General features: G+C 51.9%; 2 protein-coding genes across 4 annotated transcripts in view; one reads left to right on the plus strand and one right to left on the minus strand.

Annotated features, from left to right (window-relative positions):
• Cdh23 (cadherin related 23) overlaps window positions 1-26,792 on the minus strand; it is a 368,288-nt gene that overhangs the window by 37,458 nt on the left and 304,038 nt on the right. The window lies entirely within an intron of this gene.
• Vsir (V-set immunoregulatory receptor) lies at window positions 480-25,781 on the plus strand. Of its 2 annotated transcripts, none has more exons than XM_048451723.3 (7): window positions 480-610; window positions 11,154-11,582; window positions 12,236-12,292; window positions 17,943-18,050; window positions 21,055-21,082; window positions 21,761-21,954; window positions 22,110-25,781. In XM_048451723.3, exons 1-7 carry the CDS (start codon window positions 529-531, stop codon window positions 22,145-22,147), a joined length of 936 nt encoding a protein of 311 aa, XP_048307680.3. In that variant the 5' UTR covers window positions 480-528; the 3' UTR covers window positions 22,148-25,781. The 2 variants fall into 2 exon arrangements, with proteins under 2 accessions (XP_048307680.3, XP_085535801.2); XM_085679675.2 differs by lacking the exon at window positions 480-610 and adding an exon at window positions 10,967-11,027.

Genomic DNA, 26,792 nt, shown 5'->3' on the forward strand with positions numbered 1-26,792 from the left:
TGTACCAGGGTATCTCAACTGCAGTGCATACAAGCGCAGAGAAGGCCAATCTCCCTCCCACTTGCTGAACTCCTTGTGGACTACAGATTTCACTTACTTATCCATCCTTACACCCACACACCCATCCATTCCTTCCTTCCTTCCGCAGCAGAACTTAACCCTGTACGTGCTGAAGCCTGTGGAAACAAAGTTCCAGCCTCCAGACTATGCGAACTGTAAATCAGGCCGGGTTAGACTGGGATTCATTCCTTAGTGTGCATGGCATGCATAACCTCTGAAAAGCACCGAGAGAGGCAGTAGAAAGGTCTTTACAGAGGGAAGTGGCTGGTTGGACTCTGAACCTACTTGGAGACACAGTACCGCCTGCCGCCCCCCGGAGGCGCTGCTGGGCGGGGAGCTGGCGTGCGTTACGCAGGCACTCACTCCGGCAGGCGGTGTGTACAGCAAGATCCTTGCACTCCTGGAGCCCCGCTTGCTCCACGCGCACCCCAGCAGTCTGTGTCTGCTCTTGCTCGGCTCGACGGCGACATGGGTGTCCTCACGGTCCCAGAGGTCCGCGGCTTGCGCTGTGGGACCCTGCTCCTCGCTCTTTTCCTGACTGCATCCAGAGGTAAAGTCTGCAGGCGGCGGGGCAGGGGAAGAGCGCCTGGGAGTACAGCCCGGTAGGGTGGAGGGACCCAGGCAGGATGGGAGTGCCCTGAATCCCCTCAGCCTGCGGTGATCCCCACCCTACCGCTGCTCTGAGGCTGCTGGGACAGTCCAGCAGGGTGTAGTGGTGGCTGAGCACATCTGTTGGTGCTAACAGCTGCCAAAACTGCAGGCAAAGGTGTCTCTAGGGGACTGCCTGCGACACTTCCCTGGCCAGAGGGCCCGGAGCAGGGGTCATGAAGAGCTTCTGCAAGGCAGGAAAGGGACATGGAGAGAGTCACCCCGCTTCTTTAGTGGTTGTTGACTGGCTTTTGACACCTGGGGAATCTCCCTGATTCCTGCTCCAGAGTCTCAGAGGACTTGGGGGGTGTGGTGCTGGAACCCAGTACCCCTTCCCTTTGACACTCTTGGGTGAGTTTTGATGGACACTCCCGGATCTGGGCAGTTTTGTCTCTTGCTCTATATTGAAATTCTGATGACCCATCTGGGTGATCAGTGAGTCTTGCCATTTAACCAAACTGTTGCTGAGCAGCCAGTATGGAGTGTACTGGGGAAGACAGGGGACAGACACTCCCCGAAGAACCACACACAGGGAGGTGTCACTTCCAAAATCCAGAGTCACAGTTTTTACCTTGTCCCAGGACACAGCGGTTCCCCAGAGCCTGGTCTTTACTTGCCCAGAGCAGAAGAGCTTAAAGAACAAGGGGATATTCTGATAGGTGACCAGGTGGTAGCCAAGGGTGTCTCTTGGAGACTGCCTGTCCCTTCCTTCCCTGCTCAGAAAACCCAGGACACAAGTAACTTCTGCAAGCTGGAGAAAGGGTCCAGGCAGGGAAAATGACAGTCACGAACGGAGTCAGAAGTATCCGGGTGAAGGTGGTGGGCTCGCCAGAGGGAGCCAATGGACCGATCAGAAAAGAAAGAAGAAAGTTGACAGAAGGAAAGGGAGGAGAGACAGAGAACTTCTTATCAACACTGGGAGGCAGGCCTGGACCTCTGATAAGGAAGAAGGCACCCACACCCTGCAGACAGAATAACGTGAGCCCTGGCCTGGATGATCCCTGACATTCAAAGGGAGAGACTGAGGCAGGGATGGGGTGGTACAGGTGTGTGTGTGTGGGGGGGGTGCTACAAGGCCCAGCACCAAGGTCAAGGCTCCTTGAATGGTATGGCTTTCAGCAATGGGGGACAGGGGCTGGCAAGAAGGCCGGTCAGTACTGTATATACTGCAGGCTACCCTCCCCTCAAGTGACTCCCCGAGGCTTCTTTTTCTTGTCCCTTCCCTATCAGCCCCAATTTGAAGAGCTAAGTCCCAGAGATCTGGAGTAGAGGGATGCAACTTGCAGAACATTCAACAGCAAAGAGGCCCTGAGGGAAGCAGGGCATCTGCACCCGACTGTGCCCCCAAACCCAGGAGACTGCACAGTCATGGCTTTTGGCTACTCAATCTACTTGGTGAGCTGAGGGCCACCTCCCCATGGTTCAGCTCAGGGAGGTCATTAGGGTTCTGGGTGGCTTTCAGGAAAGGGACGAAGGAGTCTTTTAGCCTGAGCTGCTCTGACCTCAGCGCTGGCTATAACCTTGGTTATAAACACCACCATGCGTGCTTTCCTTCTCTTCCCTATAGCAGACATGGTGGTCAGGAGGTGTGGGGGCTGAGGACACTCACCAGTCAGCTGAGGTGCTGGGTTGCCTTGGGCAGAATGGCATTTGGGGCAGGGTGAAATGGGAGTCTGCATGGTGTGGGGGGGGCGACTTCCAGAGGTCAGAGCTTAGGAGGCACTTGAAGCACACAGAACACACTCCTTTCCTAGCCTGTCATGGGCAGAGATGGGGGTGGAGGGAGTGGGGGAGGATTGCCTTGGGAGCCAGGAGCCAGCAAATTCCAGGTGGTTCAGGATCTCTTCTGCACAGCATTCCTAAGGTTTGAGGAAGTTACTATCTTGCCTGTCCCCAGTCTGACCCAGGAGCCCCTTTCACACAGAGGCACTGGTGTGGGAGACTGGCAGCTGGCTTCCCTTTCATGGTAAACAAGGCTGCAAAGCCCTATTGAGTAAATTCAGTGCTGCAAGCCTCTGACCGGTAGTGGTCAGCTCTTAGGAAATCTATAAGCCCCGCCCAGCAGCCTGAGACTAGAGATGGCCACGCCATGGGATGCCCAGGGGCCAGAAACTTCTAAGAGTACTGAGCTAGGCTGACTGCAAGGTAGCGTTTCCCTGCTGTGGATCTAGGAAAAGGGTACCAGATGGAAGCTACAGGATACAGGATCTTAGGCCCAAGCAGGAGAAACAGAGGGTCCTCAGGGCCCATATGGCCTATTGGTACTGGCTGAGTTTTGGACTTGAGGTCCTAGGTTCAAAGGCAACTATTGACCTTTGCCAGAAATTAGCAGTGGCTTCTGACAGCTATGGATCCCTTTTGAAGGACTGGTTGGACCATGGCCTTCCTGATGTTTAAGCAAGGGGTTTGGGGTATAGCTGCATGGCAGGGCTTCCTTCAGCTCTAGCTTAACTGTTTCATAGTTAGACCTGTGTTCAAATCTTATCTGGCCTTATGTGAGCTGGGCAAGCTTCATAGTATCTTTGATCAAGTCTCCATCTATACTACAGGGCAATAATCCAGCCTCCCTTAGACACAGCTGTGTAGAGGAGCTGATGGGCGAAACCTCCCATGATGCCTGGTCTTTGTGATGTCAGTAGTAGGTCCTCTCCTGGTTTCTGGGGACTCCCATACCAGTGGTTTTCTGAGTTTTTACTGCCTACAGAGCCCCGATGAACATTCAGGACAGAGAAGGCCATGGGAAAATATCACTGGGGATGCATTTCCTAGACTGCTAATGCCTGAAGGATGCCCAGGTTGGTTCTAGCTACCCATCTGAACCAAGAGTCTGAAATGGTCAGGTGCCTTTAATCCCAGAACTCGGGAGGCAGAGGCAGGAGGATCTTTGTGAGTTTGAGGCCAGCCTGGTCTACAGGAGCTAGTTCCAGGACAGGCCCCAAAGCTACAGAGAAACCCTGTCTCGAAAAACCACCACCACCACCACCAACAACAACAACAACAAAAGAGTCTGAATGGCCATGGGGTTCCTGTTGTTTTCTTCCTAAGTCCTCTAGAGATGAGGTCACAACAGCCAGTCTGGCCCAGTGCGGGCTTCTCTGTGGGCTTTCTCTCACACTCCGTTTGCATATCCAGCCCATTCTCTGTTGACCACCTCCAGAGCGAAGCAAGGGCCACGTTCCCCATTAGTCATTCAGTCATGAACTTGCTATGTTCGGCTACAAGCCAAGCCCTCCCACTGGCCTTTCTATCTAGGGTCTCAGCTTCCAAGGAGACACTGGGTCCAGTACTACCTGCACTACTCCCTCACCATGGGGCCCCAAGCACACACCTCCCCCAACCGGGCCATGAACAGGCTGGGTGACATATAGTTGCAGATGGCTGCTGCTCTCCGGGGAGGGTAATTCCCCTTGGTGTGTTCTGGGTTCGTTTGCCCATCAGCTGTACGTAATAGCTGACGAACATTTACCTGCTTGTTTTTCCTTTAAATCTACGCTTTTCTTTAAAGTAAAAAATTTTAAAGGAAATTTTAAGTCAAATGTCACGAGTGGAAAGCTGGTATCATCGACCACAAAGAGAACATATAAAAGAACCCCATTGGCAAGCCAAATAAGGGAATTAAATGTTAGTTGGAAACTTAAGCTGGATCAGACTCAGCATGTAAAGCCTGTTGCTGTCTCTTTGTAGAAATAAATGGAGTAAAAATTAAAAAAAAAAAGGGACATTTTGATGATATAGGGGCATCAGTTCTCTCTCTTTGATAGAATCGGGGCTAAGAGAACACTGAACGGGGACCAAATGTCTCTCTTTATGATTTCGTGTTCTTTAATGTAAAATCAAAAGTAAAACTACTTGAGTTATTAATACTGCCAGGCAAGCTAAGCCCTCATTGGCCAGGCCGGCTGTCCATCTGTGGGAAGGAGGTGGAGCCAATCTCGGGTTGCCTCTGGTTTCTAGAGACAACATCTGCTCCCAGAGGCTGGGGTTAGAATTCTGTTCACAACATATTCTCTGTGAGACTATAGACAGGTTTCTTTCGTGTTTTGGCTTCCTAACCCAAGCTCCTATTTCACAGGCTTGGGAATTAATTAAATAACAAGTCCGTGTCTGTGGGTTTAGGACAATCCTACCAAGGGAGCCCCTTGCATGGATGGAATCAGATCTTAGGAAGTCTCCCTGGTTATAGCGGCCATGAGGTTGAGTCCTCCTCAGAGAGGCCTTGAGTCTGGGTTGGAATCCTTCAGAAGAGTCTTCCCAAGCCAGGGCCCTGGCCCACTGCCCAGACCCTCCCCAGGAGGCACAGTGACTAGGGCCTCTATCCCTGGATGCAGGTCGTTTTCCCAAGGTGCTGGAAGTGTGGCTTCCTCCCATAGAGCCCTGTTTCCCCTTCCCAGCCTCCATGGTCCATGTGAATGGACACTTCCTGCTGGGGCAGGGATCAATAAACACATCTGAGATACCCTTTGTCCTCCCTAGCTAGACAACCCCCTGCACAGACTTGCTGGCTTCAGCCTGCAGCCTTCACCCTGGGGCACTTCCTCTGGGTTTTGATTGGACCCTGCCTCTGTTTCCCTCTGTACAGTACCTCTTGCTAATGATATAGCCCAGCCTTTCCCTTTAGGCACCTGGAGACTATCTGGGAAATGGGGCCTCTGAGTTGGGACCTGTTCCCATGCCTGGGAGGCCAGAGCTCCCATCTCTTTCCTCAGTTTAAGACTAGCAACTGTAGACAGTCAAATAATTGTTTACTTGGCAGGCTTGCAGCTGGACAGACCTCAGCTGTCTGAGCGAGGCTTTCCTGACCTGACCAATCAAGCTCCAAAACTTTGGACCCACCTCCAAAACTTCTGGGGGGTTGCCTTGGTGACTGTGGGTAAAGCTAGCTTCTGTTGAAAAAAATATACAATACGAAAGCTTGTCCACACCCACACACACCCATCCCCTGTACGCCCACAGAGTCTGGTGTGTCTAGAGGTGACGGCCTCAAAAACAAGACCGGAGGGAGAGGATGCCAAGTAAGGGTTCCTTTGAAACTCTCCGGCAGAGACTGTGCTCTGTTGTCTGCAGCTGGACGCCACGGCTAGGAAAGGCAGCAAGGGCTGTTTCTTTGGGGAGCCCTGAGCTCCACAGCCTCTGCCTTGAGCCTGACTCGTGTTAAGATCTTGCTAAATATTTGTGGAATGAAAGAATGTTCTGGTTTGGGTCCGAAGAGCAGAAGAAACAGTTGTTCTGAGTCTAGGGGTCAGCTTGGGGTCATCTTAAAGATGAAATGTGGGCTCCACCCACCCTGGGAGGGTGGTTGGAAGGAGTGCTCTTCCTGTCTGCCTGCTGAAGGTGTGACAGGGTCTCAGCTCACTCATAGGAGCCTCAAGCAACTCGCTCTATTTCTCTAGGCAGTTTATCTTGAAAAGGAGAATGAGCACCTGCCTGTAATACGCTCAGAAGGCAAAAGGCAGCAACAAGAGGATCGCAAGTTCAAGGCCAGCCTGGGCCACAGTGAGTTTTAGACTAGGAGTTGCATAGCCGAAAGCTGTCTCAAAAAACCGAAAACCAACCAACTAACCCCTAAGAACCAGTCGAACAAGAAACCCCACAAAAGTATAAATAATAACAATAATTCTTTAAAAACCAAAATACATGGAGTAGGAGATTATACCCACATTAGAATAAAGTGCCTAACATATAAGAAGTGGACCCGAGGGGTCTATAGAGATGGTTTGGGGTTAAGAGTATTGGTTGCTTTTCCAGGGGGCTTGGGTTTAGTTCCCAGCATTCTCCATACCAGGCAGCTGACAACTGCCTATAATCCCAGCTCCGGCTCTGGCCTTTGTGGGTACCTGCATTCATGTGTACATATGCATATGTGTGTGTGTGTGCATATGCACACACACACACACACACACATCATGCTATTCTGCACACACAATTAAAAACAATAAGAGTAAAAAGAAGTGGACCTGAGAGCAGAGCTGAAGGGCTTCAGACACGGGACTCTCTCAAGGGCAGCTGCATAGGTCCACATAGCAAAGGCCTAGCCTAGGAGGCCCCAGGGCCCAGGAATCTTGCTGTCTAAGACAGAGTGATAGCAGTCCCCAGATCTGGAGTTTTCCTAGCTCACAGAATCCCCTCCTGCATGTATAGGGTGGTGTTTCTTAGTGGTAAATAGGGCAAAGTGAGGGATCAGGGGTCCCCAAAGGCCGTGTTCTTCCCTGGTACACACTCAGTCAGGCCAGGACTTAGGACACTTTCCTGTCCCATGTGAACTTGGCTACCCTAGAGTCAGGAGCTTTCCTCCCCACCCACTTTCCTGGTCTCTGACAATAAACCAGGTGGCCTAAGGGATCTGCAGCGGACATTGAGCAACATCCTCCTGACAAGTAATTATAATTCCAGCCGCATTGCACGAGGCCCAAGAGTGTGTGTGTGTACGCAGGTATGTGCCCAGGCCCTTCTGCATGCCTGTGTGCTGTTTTCTGTCGCCCTGTGTGCCAGAGTGTTTCCCCAGGGACCAGCTGCTCTGAGATTCAGACATGAGGGATGTTTCTGGCCCCCCCTGTTCAGGACAAACCCCGTCTTTTCTGCCCACTCTTACCTGACCCTCAAGCCTAAAATCCGAATACCCTTCAACCCAACCCCAATCCAAGTACAGCTTCTCCAGCCCTCTAACTCAGGTAGCGGTTTTGGTGACCTTGGGAATGAGAAGTCCTTGGGAATGACCTTGGGTGGGTGGGGTGGAGCCAAGCCCCTCCCCCTAATCTCCTGCTCTCTCTGAACCCTGCTCTCTCCATGGCCCCTTGAAAATAAAATGGGACTGGATCATTTTCCGTCTGCTCTGGTGCAGACCTGAGCAGGAAGTACCACTGCCTGGGCTCTGACCGCTCTCAGTTTAGCGCCCCTCCCCCAGTTGCCAAGTCTCCCCACAATTCAGGGGACACTCATGCCACACGTGAGTCCCACCTCGTCCACGCCTTTGGCCTCTAAATGTCTTGCCATTTGTTCTGTGCCCCTCAGCCATCGCAGGCCTGCAGCTGTGGTCTCTGCTCTGCCTGCCCTCCCAATAGCTCCTAGGGGCTGTGCGCTAGGCAAATACTGATGGAACTGAATTTGGCTGCAAGGATGGTGGTGGCTCCCAAGCTGGAGGTGTTGATCAGAGGAGAAAGAAGGCTGGGGTTGCTGCTGTGTGGCTCCCTCTGTGGATGTCTGGGGAAAACCCTTTTCTTAGGTAGCCCCCTCCTGTATCTGGCAGAGCCAGGGTTTAGCTGCCATATGCAGTCTATACAGGGACCTTGGGTTGGTGTGGATAAAACCAGAGACATAGCCAGCTGCTGTTCGCCTTTTCAAAGAGGAACTGGGAGTTAAAATTTTCCTATTAAATCCCCCCTTAAAATTATTTTATGGGTATGGGAGTTTTGTCTGCATATATATCTGTTACTATGTAAATGCCTCATGTCGGAGGAGGCCAGAAGAGGGCATTAGATGCTCTGGGACTGGAGTTAGAGACAGTTGTGAGCTACCATGTGAGTGTTGGGAATTCGACCCAGGTCCTCTGGAAGAGCAACCAGTGCTGTTAATCATTGAGCAAACTCTCCAGAGCCACAAATCCATGCCTTTTTAAATGCTAGCAATTCCAAACAACAATAAGAACAACAAAACCCTACTTTAAGAATTAAATGCAAAGTCTGAAGGCGAGAGGGGAGTTCCCGGCTTTGTGACAGTACACACGCCTGGGCTGAAGTCAGTCTCCAGCGGTCCCTTGCTGTGGGATGGCGAGCAAGCAAGACCCTGTCTCTGGAGTTAGTCTCCTCACCAATGAAGGGGGAAGAATCCAACCCTACTCTCCTGGGCCGTCACATGCAACACAGACTCCTGGGCATAGTCACTGCCTCTCCATTCTGGGAAGCCTGTTTTACACGAGGTCTCCAGAATCTCTGCAACTTCAGCCAAACCACTTTCCCTTCCTGGGCCTGTCACTGCCTGAAAAGGAGATGGTATCTCCCCAAAGAAGTTTTGAGATCTGTACTCACCTTGGCCACAGCATTCCAGAAATCTCTTTTGTGTCTGAACAGAGCTGGGAGATGGCTCTGGAATGTCTGTCTGTCTGTCTGTCTTCCTTACCTCGTAGGCCTAACGCTCCTCTCCTACGGGCATTCTCTGGGGCCATGGAATCGTTGTCCCCCTCATACTTGCGTGGACATACACAAGCCCCCCAGCACTAGATCATCAGCTGTTACTTGTCTTTCGGATTTTTGTGGGGAAGGGTTTAAAGCCAGCTTCTCCACTCCATTGGATTTTGGCCCCTGTCCTCGGAAGTGTTTCTTGAACGACAGAGAAAACACTTTTCAGGACACTCGTGCGAATGATTCCTCTCCTGGCCTTAACACCCACCCCTTCTCTCCATGTTTTTATTTTTGTCTTCCAGTAAGCCTGATGACTCAGCGTCACTGGACTCCAGGGTGTCCTGGTTCAACTCCAAAAGTCACACCAGGCTGCTGCTTTTTGCACTGGGCTAGGCTGTGAGAACTTTAGGGGTTCCCAGCTTGGTACCAACGCTCCTGGGCTCTGAGAGCAGGGAGGGAGCCTCAGAGGAGGTCCAAGGTGGTACCTCTGGATGCGGCAGAGAGAGAGAGAGAGAGAGAGCGACAGAGACAGTGTGTGCACACGTGCACGCAAGTGTACGAAGGTCAGAGGACACCCTCAGGTGTCATTATGCACCTTGTAAAACATTTATGTGCTTATTTTGTGTGTAGGTACGTGTGTGTGTGTGTGTGTGTGTGCACTTCACGGCACATGTGTGAAGGCAAAGGACAACTTTGCAGGAACTGGAATCGATTCTCTCCTTTCATCATGTGGACTGAACTCCGGTCATGAAACTTGGTGGCTGGTGTCCCTCCTACCTTTTCGGACAGGGTCTCTCATTGCTCTGGAATGTCACCAAGTCCAGGCTGGCTGGCCAGCAAGTCCTCGGCATCCAGCTCTTTCTACCTCCTATCTCGCCGTCACTGGAATTACAGGCAGGCCTGTTCTAACACGCCCAGATTCTAGGGTCCTAGGGATCCAAACCCAGGGCCTCATGTTTTGGAGGCAAACATTTTTCTGACTGAGTGAGGACCCCGGCCCTCCATTCATACACTCTCTGTATTCTAAACCCTCTTCCCCTGACCACCAGATCGCCTGCAGTCCCTGCAACATGAATGAGAAGCAAAGCAATGCTAAGGTGTGCTGACCAGAGCCCCTCTCATGTCAGAACCCTCTGCACCCCACCTCTCTTCTCCCAGCCTGTGCTGTAGTGAATGTCATTCTCTTCACCGGGGGGGGGGGGGGAGGACAGGCTTACAGTTAGGGAGTGGAGCAGGGGCTCTGGCTCAGATTCTAGTCTCAAAATACTGGGTCCAGGCTAGGGATGTGGCTCAGTGGGTAGAACATTTCCCCAACATGCATGAAGCCCTGGGTGTGAGACCCTGTGCTGGGCTGGCGGCACATGTCCAAAATTTCACCTTCTGAGAGGTAGAGACAGGAAGATTAGCTCAGGGTCATTTTCAGATACATAGTATGTCTGGGGCCAACCCAGGATACATTAGCCCCTGTCTAAACAACAAAAAAACAAAACAACAACAAAAAAACATGCCTCCATGCTCCATCAGGTTGAGCAACGGAGGAATTGGGGTTTGAGATGGGAGCAAGAGGATTTTTTCTGTGCTTAGGGAAGATGGATGAGGTGCATGGATGAGGACCTGTCGTGTATCCCTGTCCCTCAGATGCTCCGAGTGTCCACTGCTTTTTCTACTATCATGCCTAGGTAGAAGTGCTCGCTTGTGAAGTCTCATTCAAAGTCCAAAGACCCACCCCTTTTCCAGAAGGGCCACGCCCATCCCTGGAAGTCTCTGAAACCCAGACATTGGATGAGTGCAGGTTTGTCTGCTCAGTTGGGTCACTGGCTCCCAAGCAGAGGTAGGGCACCTGGCACTGGCCCTGCCCATGCAGGTATTGATTAGTGCTCAGTGAGGAGGAACTGGAAGAAGGTATGGCCTGGCTGAGGAGCGGGGGTGAGCAGAAGATGTTGCTACTCTCCAGGAGTGTGGCCAAAGACTAAACTCTTTCATTCTCCTTTGGACCTCCTTCCTATGCAGGGGAGGGATGTCCAAGGTGGAGCCATTGCCCGCAATGGGGCTGGAACCAGGGCTCATGTTCTACTTGGGAGAAGACCCTATCTTGGCTGGCTAGTTTGTTGTTTGGCTCAGGTCTCTCCTCTGCCCCATCTTCTCCCATGCAGGTGGGAATGGAACGTGTATTAAGCAAGGGACCAAGGCTCAGGAGGTCAGTAGGTCAGTTGACTTGCCCAGGGTCTACAGCTGGGGAGGGACTGAAGTCAAGCTTTCTCCTCACCCTGAGGGTGCCAAGGCGTGGCACCCACTCAGGCAGGTGACAGAGGCTTTCCTCTCTCTGAGCAGGTCTGGCAGCAGCCTTCAAGGTCGCCACCCCGTATTCTCTGTACGTGTGTCCTGAAGGGCAGAACGTCACCCTCACCTGCAGGATCCTGGGCTCTGTGCCCAAAGGGCACGATGCAACCTTCTACAGGACATGGTACCTCAGCTCACGAAGTGAGGTTCAAGTATGCAAGGAACATCGGCCCATACGCAACTTCACGGCCCAGCACCGTCGTCCACACCATGGAGGCCACCAGACGGCCAACGCCAGCCATGACCAGGCCCAGGCCCATGGGCTCGAGTTAGCTTTCGACCACTACGGTAACTTCTCAATCACCATACATCATGTGACCCTGCAGGACAGTGGCATCTACTGTTGTCAGGTATTAGAAGTCAAGCACCACCACCCAGAACAACGGTTCTACGGGTACATGGAGCTGCAGGTACAGACAGGTGAGCGTTCTGGACAAATACCTATGGCTGGGGGTGGGGGGAGGAGGTGTCTGCATCTCTGCCACCTGACTATGTATGAGACTATGAGTGATGTGGCGCTCAAGGGCATGTTGGCTGTGTAAGGGGTGGGTGCAGACACGTGATTGCCTGTGTGTGCCTCTATTTGTGGCAGAGTGACCTTTTCATGTGAGAGGGTGTATGTGCCTAAACTGGTAGCATTTCTTTTCACGAGAAAATGAAGGCCATAGGGTGGCTGACTGTGTACTTAGTTTGAGTTGACCATGGCTAAATGGCTGTGAGGTGTGTATATATCTGTCTGCCTTCCCAGTTGAGAACGCAAGACCTGACTGAATCGAGATGTACCAGTAGGTACCCATTTGCCTTAGAAGGTGGCATGAGAACATCCAGGGTAAGAAAATGTGTGTGTGTGCGTGTGTGTGCATGTGTGTGTGTGTGTGTGTGTGCGTGCGTGCTCATATGCTTACACTTGCATGTGTTCACACATGCATAAGTGTACAGACTCCAGGGGCCAGCATTGCCAGGCAGGCATTAGCATGGATTCCTATGACAAGAGAGGACTCGCTAGCCCGGACCAACCTCCATGACCCCATGAGCCTCACACTCGCCTAACAGCCCTCTCTTTGTTCCCACAGGCAAAGACTCACCATCCACATGCACCGCATACCCGTCTAATGAGCAGGAGAGTGACAGTAAGGATGCCCGCCCCCCACCGCCGTCTCTTCTGTGGACTCTGTTCTTTCTGTATTGACCGTGAGCCCGGACCCTGCTCTGGACTCTAACCTCAGGACCATAAACCCACAGACCCCCATTCTCTCTGCTGCTGCTTCTATTCTCCTTCTCTTTCTCCTTCTTGACTGTGGCCCCAGAAGCCCTGGCCCCTGCCACTGCTTGCTCTGTGAAGTACGGATCACCATTCTGCCCAGCGGCACAGCAGGCCATTGACTGTAGCCCTTCTCCTGTGCATATGGATGGGGACTGGGCATGCAGAGTACAGGGTGGCTGCCAGCCCTGGTGCTGACCCAGAGAGAGTTGGAGGGCTCTGCTCTGAGGGAGGCTGGACACATAGAGGTTTGTTGGCGAATGCCCTGTGGCATATATAGTAGGCAAGGGGACATGTCTTACTTAGGGTGCCCCCCACTTCCACAAAAAGAGGGCTGTAATTTATAGGTTTATCAGGCATCTAGTGTGAGCTATCTCTTGCTTAGGCTCTGGAGGGGCAGAAGGGAAAAGCCTGACCCTGACCTCATGCATGAGGGTTTGAGCCAGCCGAACAACAGCCTTGGGTGAAGCCTCAAAGACCAAAGTAACTGTCTAGTCAAATTACACAGATTTTCAAACCAACCAACAACCCCACCATGTACAAAACTGAGTGAGGGTCAGCCACACCAGTGTGGCAGGGAGGCCTTTGGTTCACGCCCTTCTGCAACACACTGCTGAGCTCCAGTATGTCCGCAGCACCAAGCCACGGTGCTGTCCTCACTTCCCCTCTGAGCATCCTCTTCCTTCCCACCAAACAGTTCATACTGTGTGCCCTCATGTATGTGTTTGAGGGACAGAGTGGTGGGGCATGGGCGACGGTCACTTCCCCATGGCTCCTTCACTCTGAGCAATCACCCCGGCCCTGCTTCTTCCTCAAGAATCTCTCTTTGCAAACTGCTACTTCCGCTACTGCCCGGCACGTCGTGAGCGGGGGAGGGGGGGCGGGAATGAGGTTCAGGCAGGTCGTGGACGACCTGGAACTTGCTATGTAGAACAGGCTAGCCTCAGATTTGCAGCAATCCTCCCGCCTTTGCCTGCAAAGTTCTGGGATTTTGGGTGTGAACCACCACACCCAACTTCAACGGGACTTGGTGGAAAGAAGCCATATGTTTTCAATCTTGGGGGACAGAGAGACAAGATGGTAGAGGGGAGAGCACTGGAGAAGTATGAAGTGGACAGGCCAAGGAGGTTGGGGACTTTCCTACTCCCGAGACTCTAGAAGAAAACGCAAGGGGGAGGTGGAAGTGTAAACTTGACCTCCAAGGTGGTTTGCCTTTCTCTGCCCTTGGGTTTTGATGTCTTAAACCCTTGCCAATTCTTGGAGCTGTGACATTGCTTTCTGGCTCTGGCTTCCTTGAGCTGTTGTCCAGTGAAGTGTCTTGTTGGGGGCCAAAAGAACATGCTCCATCCCACTGCGGTTGTTGAGGGCAGGGGATGACTGGTGACCTCTGATGCCCCCTTCCACATTCCTGGTTCACGCAGTCTCCATACTAGCCACTAAACCTGAGTTGGTTCCTGGGTAGACATTTGGGAGTGTATGTGGAGAGTCTGGGGAGCACTACCGCTTTCTGCATCATTTCTCTATTGAGGAACGGGACTACCTATGTCATGTTACGTTATCTAAGCACACGCTACCTAGGGCATGGGATGGGAACCATGTGTGTTTCAGGTCCAGGGAGCTGGAGAACAAAACAGTAGGGAGGGGGTGAAGACTGCGCTGAGCAGTCAGCCACCAGTATGCAAGGGTAGCTCCATCACCAGGGAGGTGTGGGTACCGATTTCCTCTTGATGCACAGTAGGCTTAACATCCCAAGGCAACTCGTCCGTCCCTGTGCTAAGGGATGGGAACTGATGGTACACACAGGTGGGTTTCTGAACACATTTCTAGAATCTTTGCCTGGCCACCCATGCTATTGCTAAACAGGCCCCAGGGCCAGCTGCTAAGCACTATTCTCCACTGTTCGTTAACTCTGGAAGGCCCCAACCTCAACTCTCATACACAAGCGCTCAACCGTGGCACTCGCTGGGCCTGTTAATGATGCTTCCAGGCAAGCTCTTTGTTTTTCCCCTTTTCTAATTCCAGTCTGAGTAGCTAAATGCTACCTTGTAGGAGAGTAGCTTAGATTAAACCAGGACCAAGTCCAAGTGTGTTTCAGGTAAGAGGAAGTATTGGGGAGGGGAAGGAGCCTGCCCAAGGTGTGGGCTGACATTTCAAGGCATTGCCGAGGGGCTGTGGATTTCCCCTGAGATCAGGACAGGGCGGGGCAGCCTGTCTCTGTACCCTTCCCATCCTGTATACAGCAGGATATGCCAGATGCTTTCCTTAGCCTCCGTTGTACACACCCACAGGGTACCTGGCAGGCCCTGAACGTAGACTGAGCAAGCTGGGCCTTCCCATCCTGCCTGCTCTGAGAGGACCTGGCACATGCCGTGGGGGTGGTTTTGGCAACTACTTCCGCCAGTGTCTCATCCCCTTCCCAGGAAGAGCCTGGCTCCAGATGGTGACTAAGCTTTCTCTGCAATGGGTCGCACCTTGGAGTAAAGGCAATTGCAGTCGGGGTGGCTTTACAAAGGTGTCCTAACTCTCTGCGGGCAGCCGGGCCCGCATACATGCCTCTAGAGCCTACCCCAACAGTAGCCTGGACAAGTCCAGCATATAAGGAAACAGGCTCTGGAAGTGAAACCAAAGGAACTATAGAGGGCAGGATTGCCACTTGCAGACAAGAGGGTCAGGCAGGGAGGTCCTGGCCAAATCTCCAAGGCAGGTTGTGAGCACCTGGCTAACTGTGCCACGAGTTGCTTAGTAACTGTGGGATGAGAGAAGAGTGCTTCTGCAGCCAGCTTCTCAGGTTTCCCACAGTAAGGTCCTTAGATGGGGTTTAGCCGCACTGAATGGCATGAATTATGGACCGTTTTCACTTTCAATATTCCGTGTTCAGATGCAGCCGCATTAAAACCAGCAGGGAAGCTCTTTCCTGTGAATTGGAACGTCCTTTGAAATTCGCCTAGCAATTGGTACTGTTTCCATACCAATGGGTACTTCTGAAGTGCCTGCCAATGGTCTGCTCGGTTCCATACACCTCACTGCGAGCCCATTTATGCTTCCACATTGCTTAGCCTTACAGTGGGATAAAAATGGCCTTTGTTCCCAAATAAAGTGCAGAGGCAGCAAATAGACCACGGCATATCCGGCTCCTAGAGCTCTCTGGAGGTGAACCTGATCCCATGACAAGAGATCCTAGCCATGCTTTGGCAGAGAGAAAGGCTCAAATTGGGAAGGAAATGGCCTTACTCTGATTGTGGTTCCAAGGGCTCGTCTGTTCCCAGCTAAACTCCTGGAGTCAGCAGATGGACTGAAATAAACCAACCCCCTACGATATGGGGCTCATGCAGTGGCATGGCCCTTTCCGAGATGATTTTGCAACAGCCTAGGAGAAAACACGCACAGGATGGTCTGTGGCTCTGTGGCTCAGGGCTTTAATGCTAAGTGCTTAGGTCCAGATGTACTGCCTGGGAGAGCAGAAATCTGAGCCCAAGGATTCTTTGTTGCAGTATGAGGACTGTTGAAAATGGAAGTAAACAATGTCCCCACCAGACAGGGATGTTTCCATCCATTTGGGGCAAGTTGTATATAATAGAGCCCTGGGAAGAATGAAGTGGGTCTCTGTGTAGACAGAGAGATGTTCAAACTGTGTTTGGGGGTCGGGAGAACATTCTTCTGTGTTCCCATAATATAAGACCAAATCTAGATAGAGGACGACTGTGGGATGTGAGGGGCTCCAGGTCCAGGGGAAAGAAGAGACTTTTTTTTTTAATGTGTTTACATTTCTGTGTGTGCATGTATGTTATGTGTACATGCAGAACCAGAGGTTGATGTTGGGTATCTTCCTTAATTGCTTGCTGCTTAAGTTTTTGAGGAAGATTCTTTCACTGACTCTATAGCTTACAGTTAGGCGAAACTGACTGATCAGTGATTTCCACGGGTTCTCCCATCTCCACACACCCCAACCACCACCTCAGCTGACAGCTACACATGACCATACCTGACTTTTTAAAAGGGTTCTGGAGAGCCAGCTTTCAGGTGACCATGCTTACACAGCAACCGCTTTACTGACTGAGCCATTTTTCTAGCCCCTTCGTTTTTGGTTATTTAAAGATTTTTTTTTTTTAAAGGACATTTCTCTAGTATTCCTCCTCCCTATCTCAAGTGCTGGGGATGAAATTCAGGGGCTATGCACGCTAGCCAAATGCTACACCCATAGCCCAATTCTCTAATTCTTATGGCAAATTTTATTCTCTTGTAACTGGTATGTGTGTGTGTGTGTGTGTGTGTGTGTGTGTGCGCGCGCACGCGTGCCAAGCTTCCAGGGTTCTTACCCTAGAAAGATCAAAGATTCCCACAAAGGATGGGTGAGGGTTTGTTTTTATTTCTTGAGGCAGGGTTTCTCTATGTAGTCCTGACTGTGCTGGAACTCACTCTGTAGATTAGGCTGGCCTTGAACTCTCTGAGATCCACCTGCCTCTGCCTCCTGAGTGCAAAGTGGAATTAAAGGCGTGCACCACCACTCCTGGTAAGGCTGGAGTATTTTGTCTTCATTGCAGCAAAACATTCATCTTTAAAAGCAAATGACAGCAGCGTGCGAGGAATCACATCCTCACTGTTGTGCAACACTGTGGCTAATTGGCTTTCATCACTTGGGCTCCTTTTGACCTTGAACTCGCATTTGGTATGGAGGGCCTTTTGGTAGATGACCTGAGGTCCAGGGTGGTCTAGTTCTCCATTATAGGTGGGACGTCAGGGGGTTGTTCTCTTTTCTTTGGAGTTGCCCCTGTCATAGGCAACAGGCCTCCTTTCCCTGTGTCCCATGGGGTGGGGGACACAGGGCTGTCTCTAAAAGGAGGTCACTAGATCTTCCTGGCTTTTTCAGGTCACTAAGGGTCTGGATATGGGACCCAGATGCCTCGGCCTCTCATCCTGTCTGCTCTGAAAGGGTTTGTTTGGCACATGTCATGGGTGTGGTTTTGACAACTACTTTTTTTTTTAAGGTTTATTTATTATGTATACAGTGTTCCTCCTGCATTTACATCTATGCCAGAAGAGGGCACCAGACCTCATTACAGATGGTTATGAGCCATCATGTGGTTGCTGGGAATTGAACTCAGGACCTCTGGAAGAACAGCCAGTGTTCTTAACCTCTGAGCCATCTTTCCAGCCCCGACAACTACTTCTTCCAGTGCCTCATCATCTTCCTATGAAGAGCCTGGCTCCAGATGGAGACTAGGCTTTCTCTGCAATGGATGCCCCTTGGAATAAAGGGAACTGTAGTCAGGGTGGCTTTACAAAGGTGTCCTAAGCCTTTGGGGGTAGCTGGGCCCACATACCTACCACCAGAGTCTGTACCCACAGAGCTTGGGAACCTTCCCACAAATGCTATGTGGATTCCATTCCTGCCCAGCTCCCTTCTCCCATCTAATAGAATCTGACCACCTCTGGGGTAGGGAGGTGTCATTCTGTGACTCAGTTTCCCTTCAGGAGAAGTGGGAAGGGGACCCTCACGTCTGCTGCTTTTGTCCTTCTAGGTATCACAGCTGCAGCCCTGGCCACGGGTGCCTGCATCGTGGGGATCCTCTGCCTGCCACTCATCCTGCTGCTGGTCTATAAGCAGAGGCAGGTGGCCTCTCATCGCCGTACGTACCTTTGACTGGGATGGTGGTAGAGTTTCCTGGCTGTGAGGTCAGGGAAAGCATGGGACATGAGGGCTGCACAGGCCTTTCCCACCTTGCAACCCTGCAAGGAGCCAACTCTGTGGCTGAGAGAGAAGGGCACCTACATATGCCTTTCTTTCCGGGCCTGACGTCTGCCAGCGGCTTCAGTGCCCAGACAGGGCTGGCTTGGCACTCCATATGAATGAGTAGGTAACCACACTGAATGGCAGGGCTAGCTCAAACTGGTTTACAGGATGCTGCCGTTCAGAGATCTCTTAGAAACCTGCTTGTCTCTGTGGGTGGGTTTGTTTTGTAATGAGCAGCAGTTGCTGGGACAGAAACAAGTTTTGGGATGTGAGAACTAGCGGAGCTTTTAGCTGGAGCTTCAGTTGTCCCTTTCCTTCCACAGACAAAAGCTCAGACTCTGCACGTTAACTGGCCGAATGTCATAAGACGTTGGGAATGCAGAGCTGAGGTGGCCCCCAGTTGAGGTGGCGGAGAGGTCACCCTGCCAGGCACTATGCCAAGTAGTCACATCTGTGCTTCACTTATTCACCACAACACCCCAAATAGGGGACATTGCTATCCTCATTTTACAGACGGACAAATCGAGACTGGGGGTGGGGGCGGTTCCTAGACTTGCCTAACGAAACCCACTGCAAATAAACAGTGGAGCCAGGCTTCAAGTTCATGGCCACAAACACCAGTCTCATACCTTTTCTGGATGACAATGCTCCTTGTCTGTCCCAGCCTCTCCTATGGCCTCGTTCAGCCTACATTCTCTGAGGGGTGGGAGCCCAGTGGGTAGGGGGAGCTCCGTTCTTGCACTTCCTCCCTCTGCCTAGCTGCAGAAGGTAATTGAGGGAAGGCTATTGTCACCAGGTCACACCAGATTTCCTCTGCCCTCCCCTTCACCTCTCAATCAGCCTGCCATCCCCTTACCCTCTTTCCTGGAGGCCCCCAGTGAGCCCCTGTGGGCTGTGGCCACCTCACCCTTCCTCTCAGACGGTTTCTTCCAGTTATAAACCTACTACAGCCTGCCCGTGGGCATCCCTAAAGGGGCAGCATGGAGCCCGTGACAGATTAGAGTGAAGGAGGAATCCAGGGCTCTGGAGGGGGAGAAATGGCGGAGTGGGCAGCCAGGGAGATAACGAGTTAGGTAGGCTAGGTTCCGGATGGATTCCCAGGTGCTTTCTGTTTTCTCTTCCCTTTGCCCAGACCACAGCAGTGTCTGGTCACGTGGTCAGATGGGACCAAGGACTGGGAAGCAGACCCTTCTGGGCTGGCAGCTATAAGTGTGCTGGGGGCTTCACGCAGCCTTTCTTGGGCCCGACCTTCCTACAGGGCATCTACAGGGTTCCCACTGTGCTCATGGGACCTAGTGGAACAGAGATGGTGTGTGTGTGCACGCGCACGTGTGTGTACATGTGATGTGTGTGTTACCATTCATGTGGGGTTCTGAAGACACAGATCCCAGTTCACTTCTACCATATACCTTCAGTCTAAATACTGGCTTCCAACTTCCCATCTGTCCCAGGAAAGCATGCGACCTGGACTTAGGGACTAGCCCTGTGATGACAATGGGCTGGAATGGGCTACGCTTCATGCCATGTTGAGTGACTCTGGAGAACAGCCTTGCTCTGTAGCCTGCTACTGTCCCAGAGTAAGGATGTCTCACGTACAGTAACAGGAAAGGGGACAAGAATTTATCTCCTAGCATGCGCCTTTAATCCCAGCCCTCGCGAGGCAGAGGCAGGCAGATCTCTAAGTCTGAGGTCAGCCTGGTCTACATAGTGAGTTTCAGGGCAGCTAGAAGTACATAGTGAGACCCCATCTTGAAAAAACAAAAAAACAAAATTATCTTCTAAAGCGCAGATATTTCCAAGTCTCATCTCTGCCTCTGAATGGGATTCCCCAAATCCATCCTGTGACTTCAGACTTAGCAACAGAAACACATGTCAGAAATGTTAATGCCTAGACCAGCGGAGCTCTGAAGGACAGGCCATGGTGTCTGGGGAGCCACTGATCCATACAGACCCCAGAGTAGCAGCTGTGGGTGTCGGGAACCAGAAGCAACCAGCAAGTCTCAGCACTCGGGCTGCAGAAGGCCAGTGGCAGGTTAGGTCCTAGTGCATGGAGCACTCTGGGCAGAAAGCTCCTGAGTGCTGGGCTGGGGGCTGGGTTGCCTGGAGACTAGCAGGCTGGGGACAAGAGAAAAGGACGGGCAGCTCGGCATCCCTCAACTCTAAAGTGGAGGTCGCCATCTTTACCCGAGAGCAAAGTGGTGAGGACGGGCTTGGCCCAGGCAGCCTGACACAGAGTCACTCTGTCAGCAGAAGTGACCTAGATTTCAGGAACTTTGTGCAACTTCCCTGTGCTTGTCTTGCCGATGCCCCTCCCCCAGGCCATTTCCCCATGCAAACCTCCTCCTATCAGAAGGACCTGTGAGAGGCTGGGGGGAGCTGCAAGAAAGAGGGAAGTTGGTGTCCTTGCATTTGGATGATGGGCAGTTTTAGGGGGGCCTCCAAGGGTGGCAGTGGCTTGTGGGGGAGAAAATGACAGAAAGGATGGGATGGGATGGAGATTGACGAAAGAACGGACCTTCTAATCTTAGGAGCTGACCTTGAACCCTCTACCTAACAAGCTGTGACTTAAGACCAGAGAGGTAAACTTCCCAATAGGAAGCGACTGTCAGCACACGTGGGGACTTGGCCTTTGGTTGAAACTTAGATTCTCAAGTTGTGACATTGTCAGGCTGCAGGGAAAAGTGTAAACCTGGGGCCAAACATCATCCCACATGTGGAAAAGGCATACGTATTTCATTGGTACACAAAGGTGGCTGTGCCTTGCGTCCACCTGCTAGACAGATTCATTTAACTTGGGACTCTTCAGGAAAAAGTACAGGCTCCTGGGCATGCTCCCAATGCAGGGGGTGGGGCCTGCAGAAGGCTTCCTTCCTGTGACCAGCTTTTCTGTCTATCTGTAGGTGCCCAGGAGTTGGTGACGATGGACAGGTAAGGCCCACAGTGACTTTGAGAAATTTTCTGGGACCCAGACATCAGGGAAGGGGTGTTTCTGTGTGATGTGGGGCCCTTGCTCAGCATGACACAGCGGATCAGAACAGCATCTGGCACATGTGGCCTGGTGGGCTGCTCTGTGTGCCACCTTTACCCCTGTTTGGAAGTGCTTTAGTGGACACCTTTGGGTCTCAGTGGCCACCCTGGCTGAGGATGAGCAGGAGCAGAAGTAGTTGGCTGGGGCAGACATTACAAATGCACAGGAGGCCCATGACCCAGGCCCTGCCCAGTGCATGGGGATGGCTTGGCTGTGCCCGGCATTCCATGAGAAAACTCTCAGGCTAAGCAGGCATGAACAAGCCGATGGCTGCTCTGGGGGGTGAGGGGTCGGAGACGGACAGTCAGGACAATGTTATCTCTGTGCTTGGGCTTGGGCTGGCTTGGATGGGTTTAGAAATTAGTCACCTTCGGAAGCTTGGTCCCTGTCCTACAATGTGCTTGAAGGAGACAGCATCTCAGATATGCCAAAGGAAGGTCTACCAGTGACCCCACTAGAACCTTGGTTTCACAGGCCACCCCTGTCTCTGCTAGGAAGAGAAGAAAAGAAAGGGGAGTCAGGAAGGATAGAAGTTCTCTGAGTGGCACTGACAACCCCTAATTCTGCTTCCCTCGCAGCAACGCCCAAGGTATTGAAAACCCAGGCTTTGAGAACACCCCACCCTACCAAGGGGTGCCCGAGGCAAAGACCAGACCCCCGCTGTCCTATGTGGCCCAGCGGCAACCTTCGGAATCAGGACGGCATCTACTCTCTGACCCCAGCACACCTCTGTCTCCTCCAGGCCCTGGGGATGTCTTCTTTCCATCCCTAGGTGAGTGTCACCAGATTTTACAGTACCCTGACTAATACACATTAGAACTGCAGGCTCTGCAGGGCCCCCCAACATTGGGGAGTCTTCATGGTGCAGAGTTGAACAAGGGGATGCAGGTACCCCCCATATTCACTTCTTTGTCCTCTCTTTTACAGATCCAGTCCCTGACTCCCCTAACTCTGAAGTCATCTAAACCAGCTTGGGGACCACGGACAATGGTACCTGGATTAGGGGCAGGTGCATTTGATCTATGGCTGGCCTTTTAAACAGACCTTTAGGCATTGACCCCAGCCCCCCCTTCCTGATCTGAGTCTAGAATTTGCTTCACAAGATGTGTGGACCCTCCCTGCGACCACTTCTGGATGCTACACGGGGTTGGGGCGGGGCGGGGAGAAGATGTTGGACTGCTCATTGCTGTCCTCAAGATCTTGGGATGCCCAGTGCTCCCTAGAGTCTTCACATTGCCAGCACAGATGCCAAATGACTTAAGAAGTCCCAGAGTGTCCGGCTTGGCAGCAGCTTTTCTTCGTGGGAACCAGCAACCCAGATGGGGCGAGGTAACCACCTTGCCACCCTCCGAGGCAAGGGACACAAGCTATCAGAGACTCCTGCCCCACTGTGGATGTTGGTTGACCTGCTGTTTTGTCGAAGGATGCTCTGTTGGCCTGACTCTGTTCCCCAGACTCTGGAGCTTGGCTTGCCTATGCCCCATGAGGGGAACTTTCCTCAACAGCCTGCCAGCAATTTGAGGGTCTGTCAACAGTTTAAGTGACTCTGGGCTCTCATGGCCTGTATGGCAGTCTGCAGAGTTCTGTGGCCAGAGGCTCTGAAACAGGAAGTAGATGTGTCTAGGAGCCACTGTGTCTTGAGCCACGTCGTACACGAAGGGTGGTAAGGGCCGATGGGGAAGGTGAGTGGATACTGGCCTTCCTGTCCTCATCACCCACCAGTCCCACTGCTCAGTGTGGGGCAATGACCAGGTGACCTCCATGATGTCCTATCTATACTGGGTTACTTCTTAGTATGAAAGAGATGCTATTAAAAACAGTACGTGGCAACAGCTGTATACAGCAAGGAGTGAATGGTAGGCATTAGCTTTAAGGCCCTGAGGGTAGGGGGTGCAGGGGGTGTGGGATGGGGGCATCTAGGGCCTGGGGATCCTTCCAGCCCTGACCACTGATCTTCAGGGTGACCTGCAGGCACATAAAAGAACTTGTCCCTGGTCTGATGTTGCTCTTGGTTCCCATCTCCAGGGTCTGGCATGACCCGGGCACACAAGGAGAATCCTTCATGAAGGATTTAAAGCATGAACAGGAAAGACAGTCCCTTTGAGGTAGAAACTGCGCAGCTGATGTCTGAGAGTGAGGGGGGGTGAGGCTGGGCAAGTCACCCTTCAGCCTCCAATGGGATGGTAGCCCCAACACTGGAAAAGCTGTAGTCGCCCCCTTCCTGCAGCCTCCCCTGGCAGGAGTGAACTGGACCTGGGTAGGAAAGCTCATACCCAGGGCCTGCGGGCAGGAAGAAACCCACTCCTTGCCTGGGGTGCATGGGTAGGGGGTACAGAGGACAGTTCCAGGCTGGATCACAGCAGTAACCTGCCTGCTGGGAACTTGGATAGGTTGTCTGGTAAGGTCTAAGAGCATAGGCCCCTGTGGGATGCCAGCTATGTCTGCGGCTTGGAGTTCCTCAAGGCTCTGTATCATCTCAGGACTGTTGGGGTAGTCAGGACACCCAAACCATGACTCCTCTTTTGTCCCCAGGGTCCCCTCTTCCACCCCATCTGTTGCCATAGACTCTATGCAGTTACTATAGATAGAGTGTGTTGTTCTTTTGGCTTTTGGGGCACCAGGCTAGAGTGGGGGAAGTGCCAGCTGTTTTGGGGCCTCTGTCAAAGAAAAAAAACCCACACATCAGCTATAAGATGAGTATAGCCTATCCCCTGGGAGAGGCTGGCCTGCCTCCAGCCCTAAGCTTCAGACCTTGCCACCCAGATGTCTTCTAAGAATTTGACTGTTGAGCCCCTGTCTGGCCGCTGCTCTGTGGAAAGGGGAGGAGCCCCCCAACCTCCCCAGCAGAACAGCCACTCACTTCCTGCCCAGCTTCCTTCTGCAGGGCTCTAGTCTCTTCTCTTCTGGACCCTGCAAGTGCAGGCACGTCAGCTTCATGGTTTCCTGTTTTTGATGCAGTTTTTGTGTGGTCCAGGCTCTGTCTACATCCATGAACTTGGGTCCTACGACCTGGCTGCTGCTGTGGAGGGACAAGGTCTGGGGGTTGGGAATGGAGGTGTCCTGCCCTGGGGGCGAGAGATGGGGTGGTGATGAGACGCAGTGGGAAACTGAGCTTCCAGGAGGAGGGAGGAGCCCTGTAGTCTTCCAAGCCATATTGGATTCCTGGTATTAGCAGGAGCCTAGGAAGAGAAGTCATATGTTCTGAAGAACTAATTCATCCTTAGGAGGTATAGCAGAAATCAGGGGGTGCTTTGCCTATCTCTAGTAAAGCTCTCCTTGGGATGGGGATGGGATGGACCAGTAGGAAAGGTTTCTGATGCAGCAAGGACGTCTTGACAGGCCAAAGGGCCACTGGTGGCTGTTGTAGACCGAGCAGGCCCTGCTGGAGTACTGTGGTGGGTCTCAGACTAGCCTCTCCAAAGAGCAGTCCTGGGGCTACCCTGCTTCTGTCTGACCAGTATTTTCCCTATATGAGGTAGCTGAGAGCCCAGGCAGAGGCTGGCTCCTTCAGGAACTGCTCCCCTGAGGAAGACCTTGGAGGAGGCAGCTAGGCTGAGGGCTGCAGAGGGCTGCAGAGGGCTGGTCATCTTTGCTAACCTGGGTCCTGGTAGTAGGCTACCTCCTGGAAAAGGGTTTCCTGAGTGCGAGCTGGGGCAGCGCCCCACGGCTGACCTGGCCATAGTGGGATCCTCGGGGAACTAAAATAGGCAAAAGAGGAACTAGGGGTGCCAAGTGGGATAGTGGGAGGCAAAAGTCCTTTGCAAACAAACAGCCCAGCTGAATTCCAGTCCCAACCATAGAGAGCATGAACCATGTGGCCCATGCCCTGTATGGCCGCTCCTTTCCCCTGACACTTTCCTTGCCCACAATGAATGTGAGTCCTGGGAGGGCAGGGAGTAACAACAGTTTGAGGCTGCCCGGGCAACTGATAGCTGATACACAATCCTTGGGTAACTGGGCTGAATCAGGACCCCAGGATTATACTCTGGGGACCTAGCTTTGTCTGGGCCTGCTGGGATCTCCATAATGGCATTATCACTTAGAGCTCGTGATGTCAAGGGATAAACATTTCACTGGGTTTCACGGTTCTGATCTGTTGGTGTGGCTTCCTGGAATGTTTGGTAGGAGGAATTAAGATGCGATGATACAGCTGATCAGAGTGCTAAGATTGATTACTAATGTCTGCCTTGGATACAGGAAAAGGAAGTAGCAGTATGGATGCCATTTATTAATCTTTTTTGTTAAAATATGCTTCCCAAAAGATTTTCATGTGTGTTTTTGCTTATTTGACATCAACCCTGAAAGTCTTTTTGTGTGCATGTGTACAAAGGATGCATGTATATATGTTTATGTGTATGTATATGGAAGTCAGAAATCACCATTGGGTGTCTTCCTCCATTCCTCTGCAATGCATTTTTAAAAAGATTTATTTACTTTATGAATGTTTTACCTAAATGCATGTATATGCATCATGTGTATGCCTGTTGGATCTCTTGGAACTAGAGTTATAAATAGTTATGAGCTACCATATGAATGCTGGGAATTAAACCCGGATCCTTTGCAAGAGCAACAAATTAAAAGATAGATTTTAATTACTGAGTTATCTTTCCAGTCCTACCATTGTATTTTTAGTATATATTTAAATATTTTATGTGCATGAGTTTTTGCCTGCATGTATGTATGAGCACCACATGTGTGCCCGGTGCCTGTGGAGGCCTGGGAGGGGAGCACTGGATCTGTCGGGAATGGAGTTATTGATAGCTGTGAGCTGCCATGTGGGTAGAATCAACCTGGGTCCTCTGGAAACAGAGCAAGTGCTCTTAATTACTGAGCCATCTCTTCTAGGGCCTCTGCTTTATTTCTGACAGACTCTTCAGTGAATGGGGAGCTCACCTATTGGTTCACCTATTGGCTGGGTGGACCGAGCAATAAGATCTGTGGATCTGCCTGTCTCTGAACCCCGCCCACCTCTACCTCCACCCTACCCCCATGAACTGCTAGGGTCACAGACTACGTGCCGTCATGTCTGGCTCTTTTCTGTGGATGCTGGGGATCTGAACTCAGGTCCTCATGCTTGTGTGATAAGCATTGTATCTACTGAGCTACCCCACCAAGAGTCTTTACTGTCCCTCTTAATGCAGAAGGAAATGGTGGTTCTGAAAGGCTTCTCCTGTGTGGTTGGTGGGACTACTGGTGGCTTCCATTGCCTCTCAGGCCTATCCTCCTCCCTTCATTGAACAAAACAGCCTTCTTGTCCAGGACCTGCTATTGCCCTCAGCTTGTGCACACTGAGCTCCTGAACCCACAAGTTCACTCCATTCCAGAAATATATTATTATTTACGCTCTGTCTTCTCTGGCCTTCTCATGACCCAGAGGACCTGTGCTAATGTGTAGGTTCCTTCGATTTGTCACCCCCTTCCTGTTTGGTGACCTCCAGGCCAAATGGCTTCTGGTGGACACTGGAGCCCACGCACTACACATGTTGGCATCAGGGGAAAGGTAAGGGACCAGAGCTCCGTCTGACCACTGAGTCCCAGGAGCTCAGCCAGCTGTGTGTCCAGCATCTGGGAAGTGGCAGAATTCCTCTCAACCAGTGAGGTGAGCTACAG

The sequence above is a fragment of the Myodes glareolus genome, chromosome 18 (assembly GCF_982192425.1).
Source record: "Myodes glareolus chromosome 18, mMyoGla1.1, whole genome shotgun sequence".
Taxonomy (NCBI): domain Eukaryota; kingdom Metazoa; phylum Chordata; class Mammalia; order Rodentia; family Cricetidae; genus Myodes; species Myodes glareolus.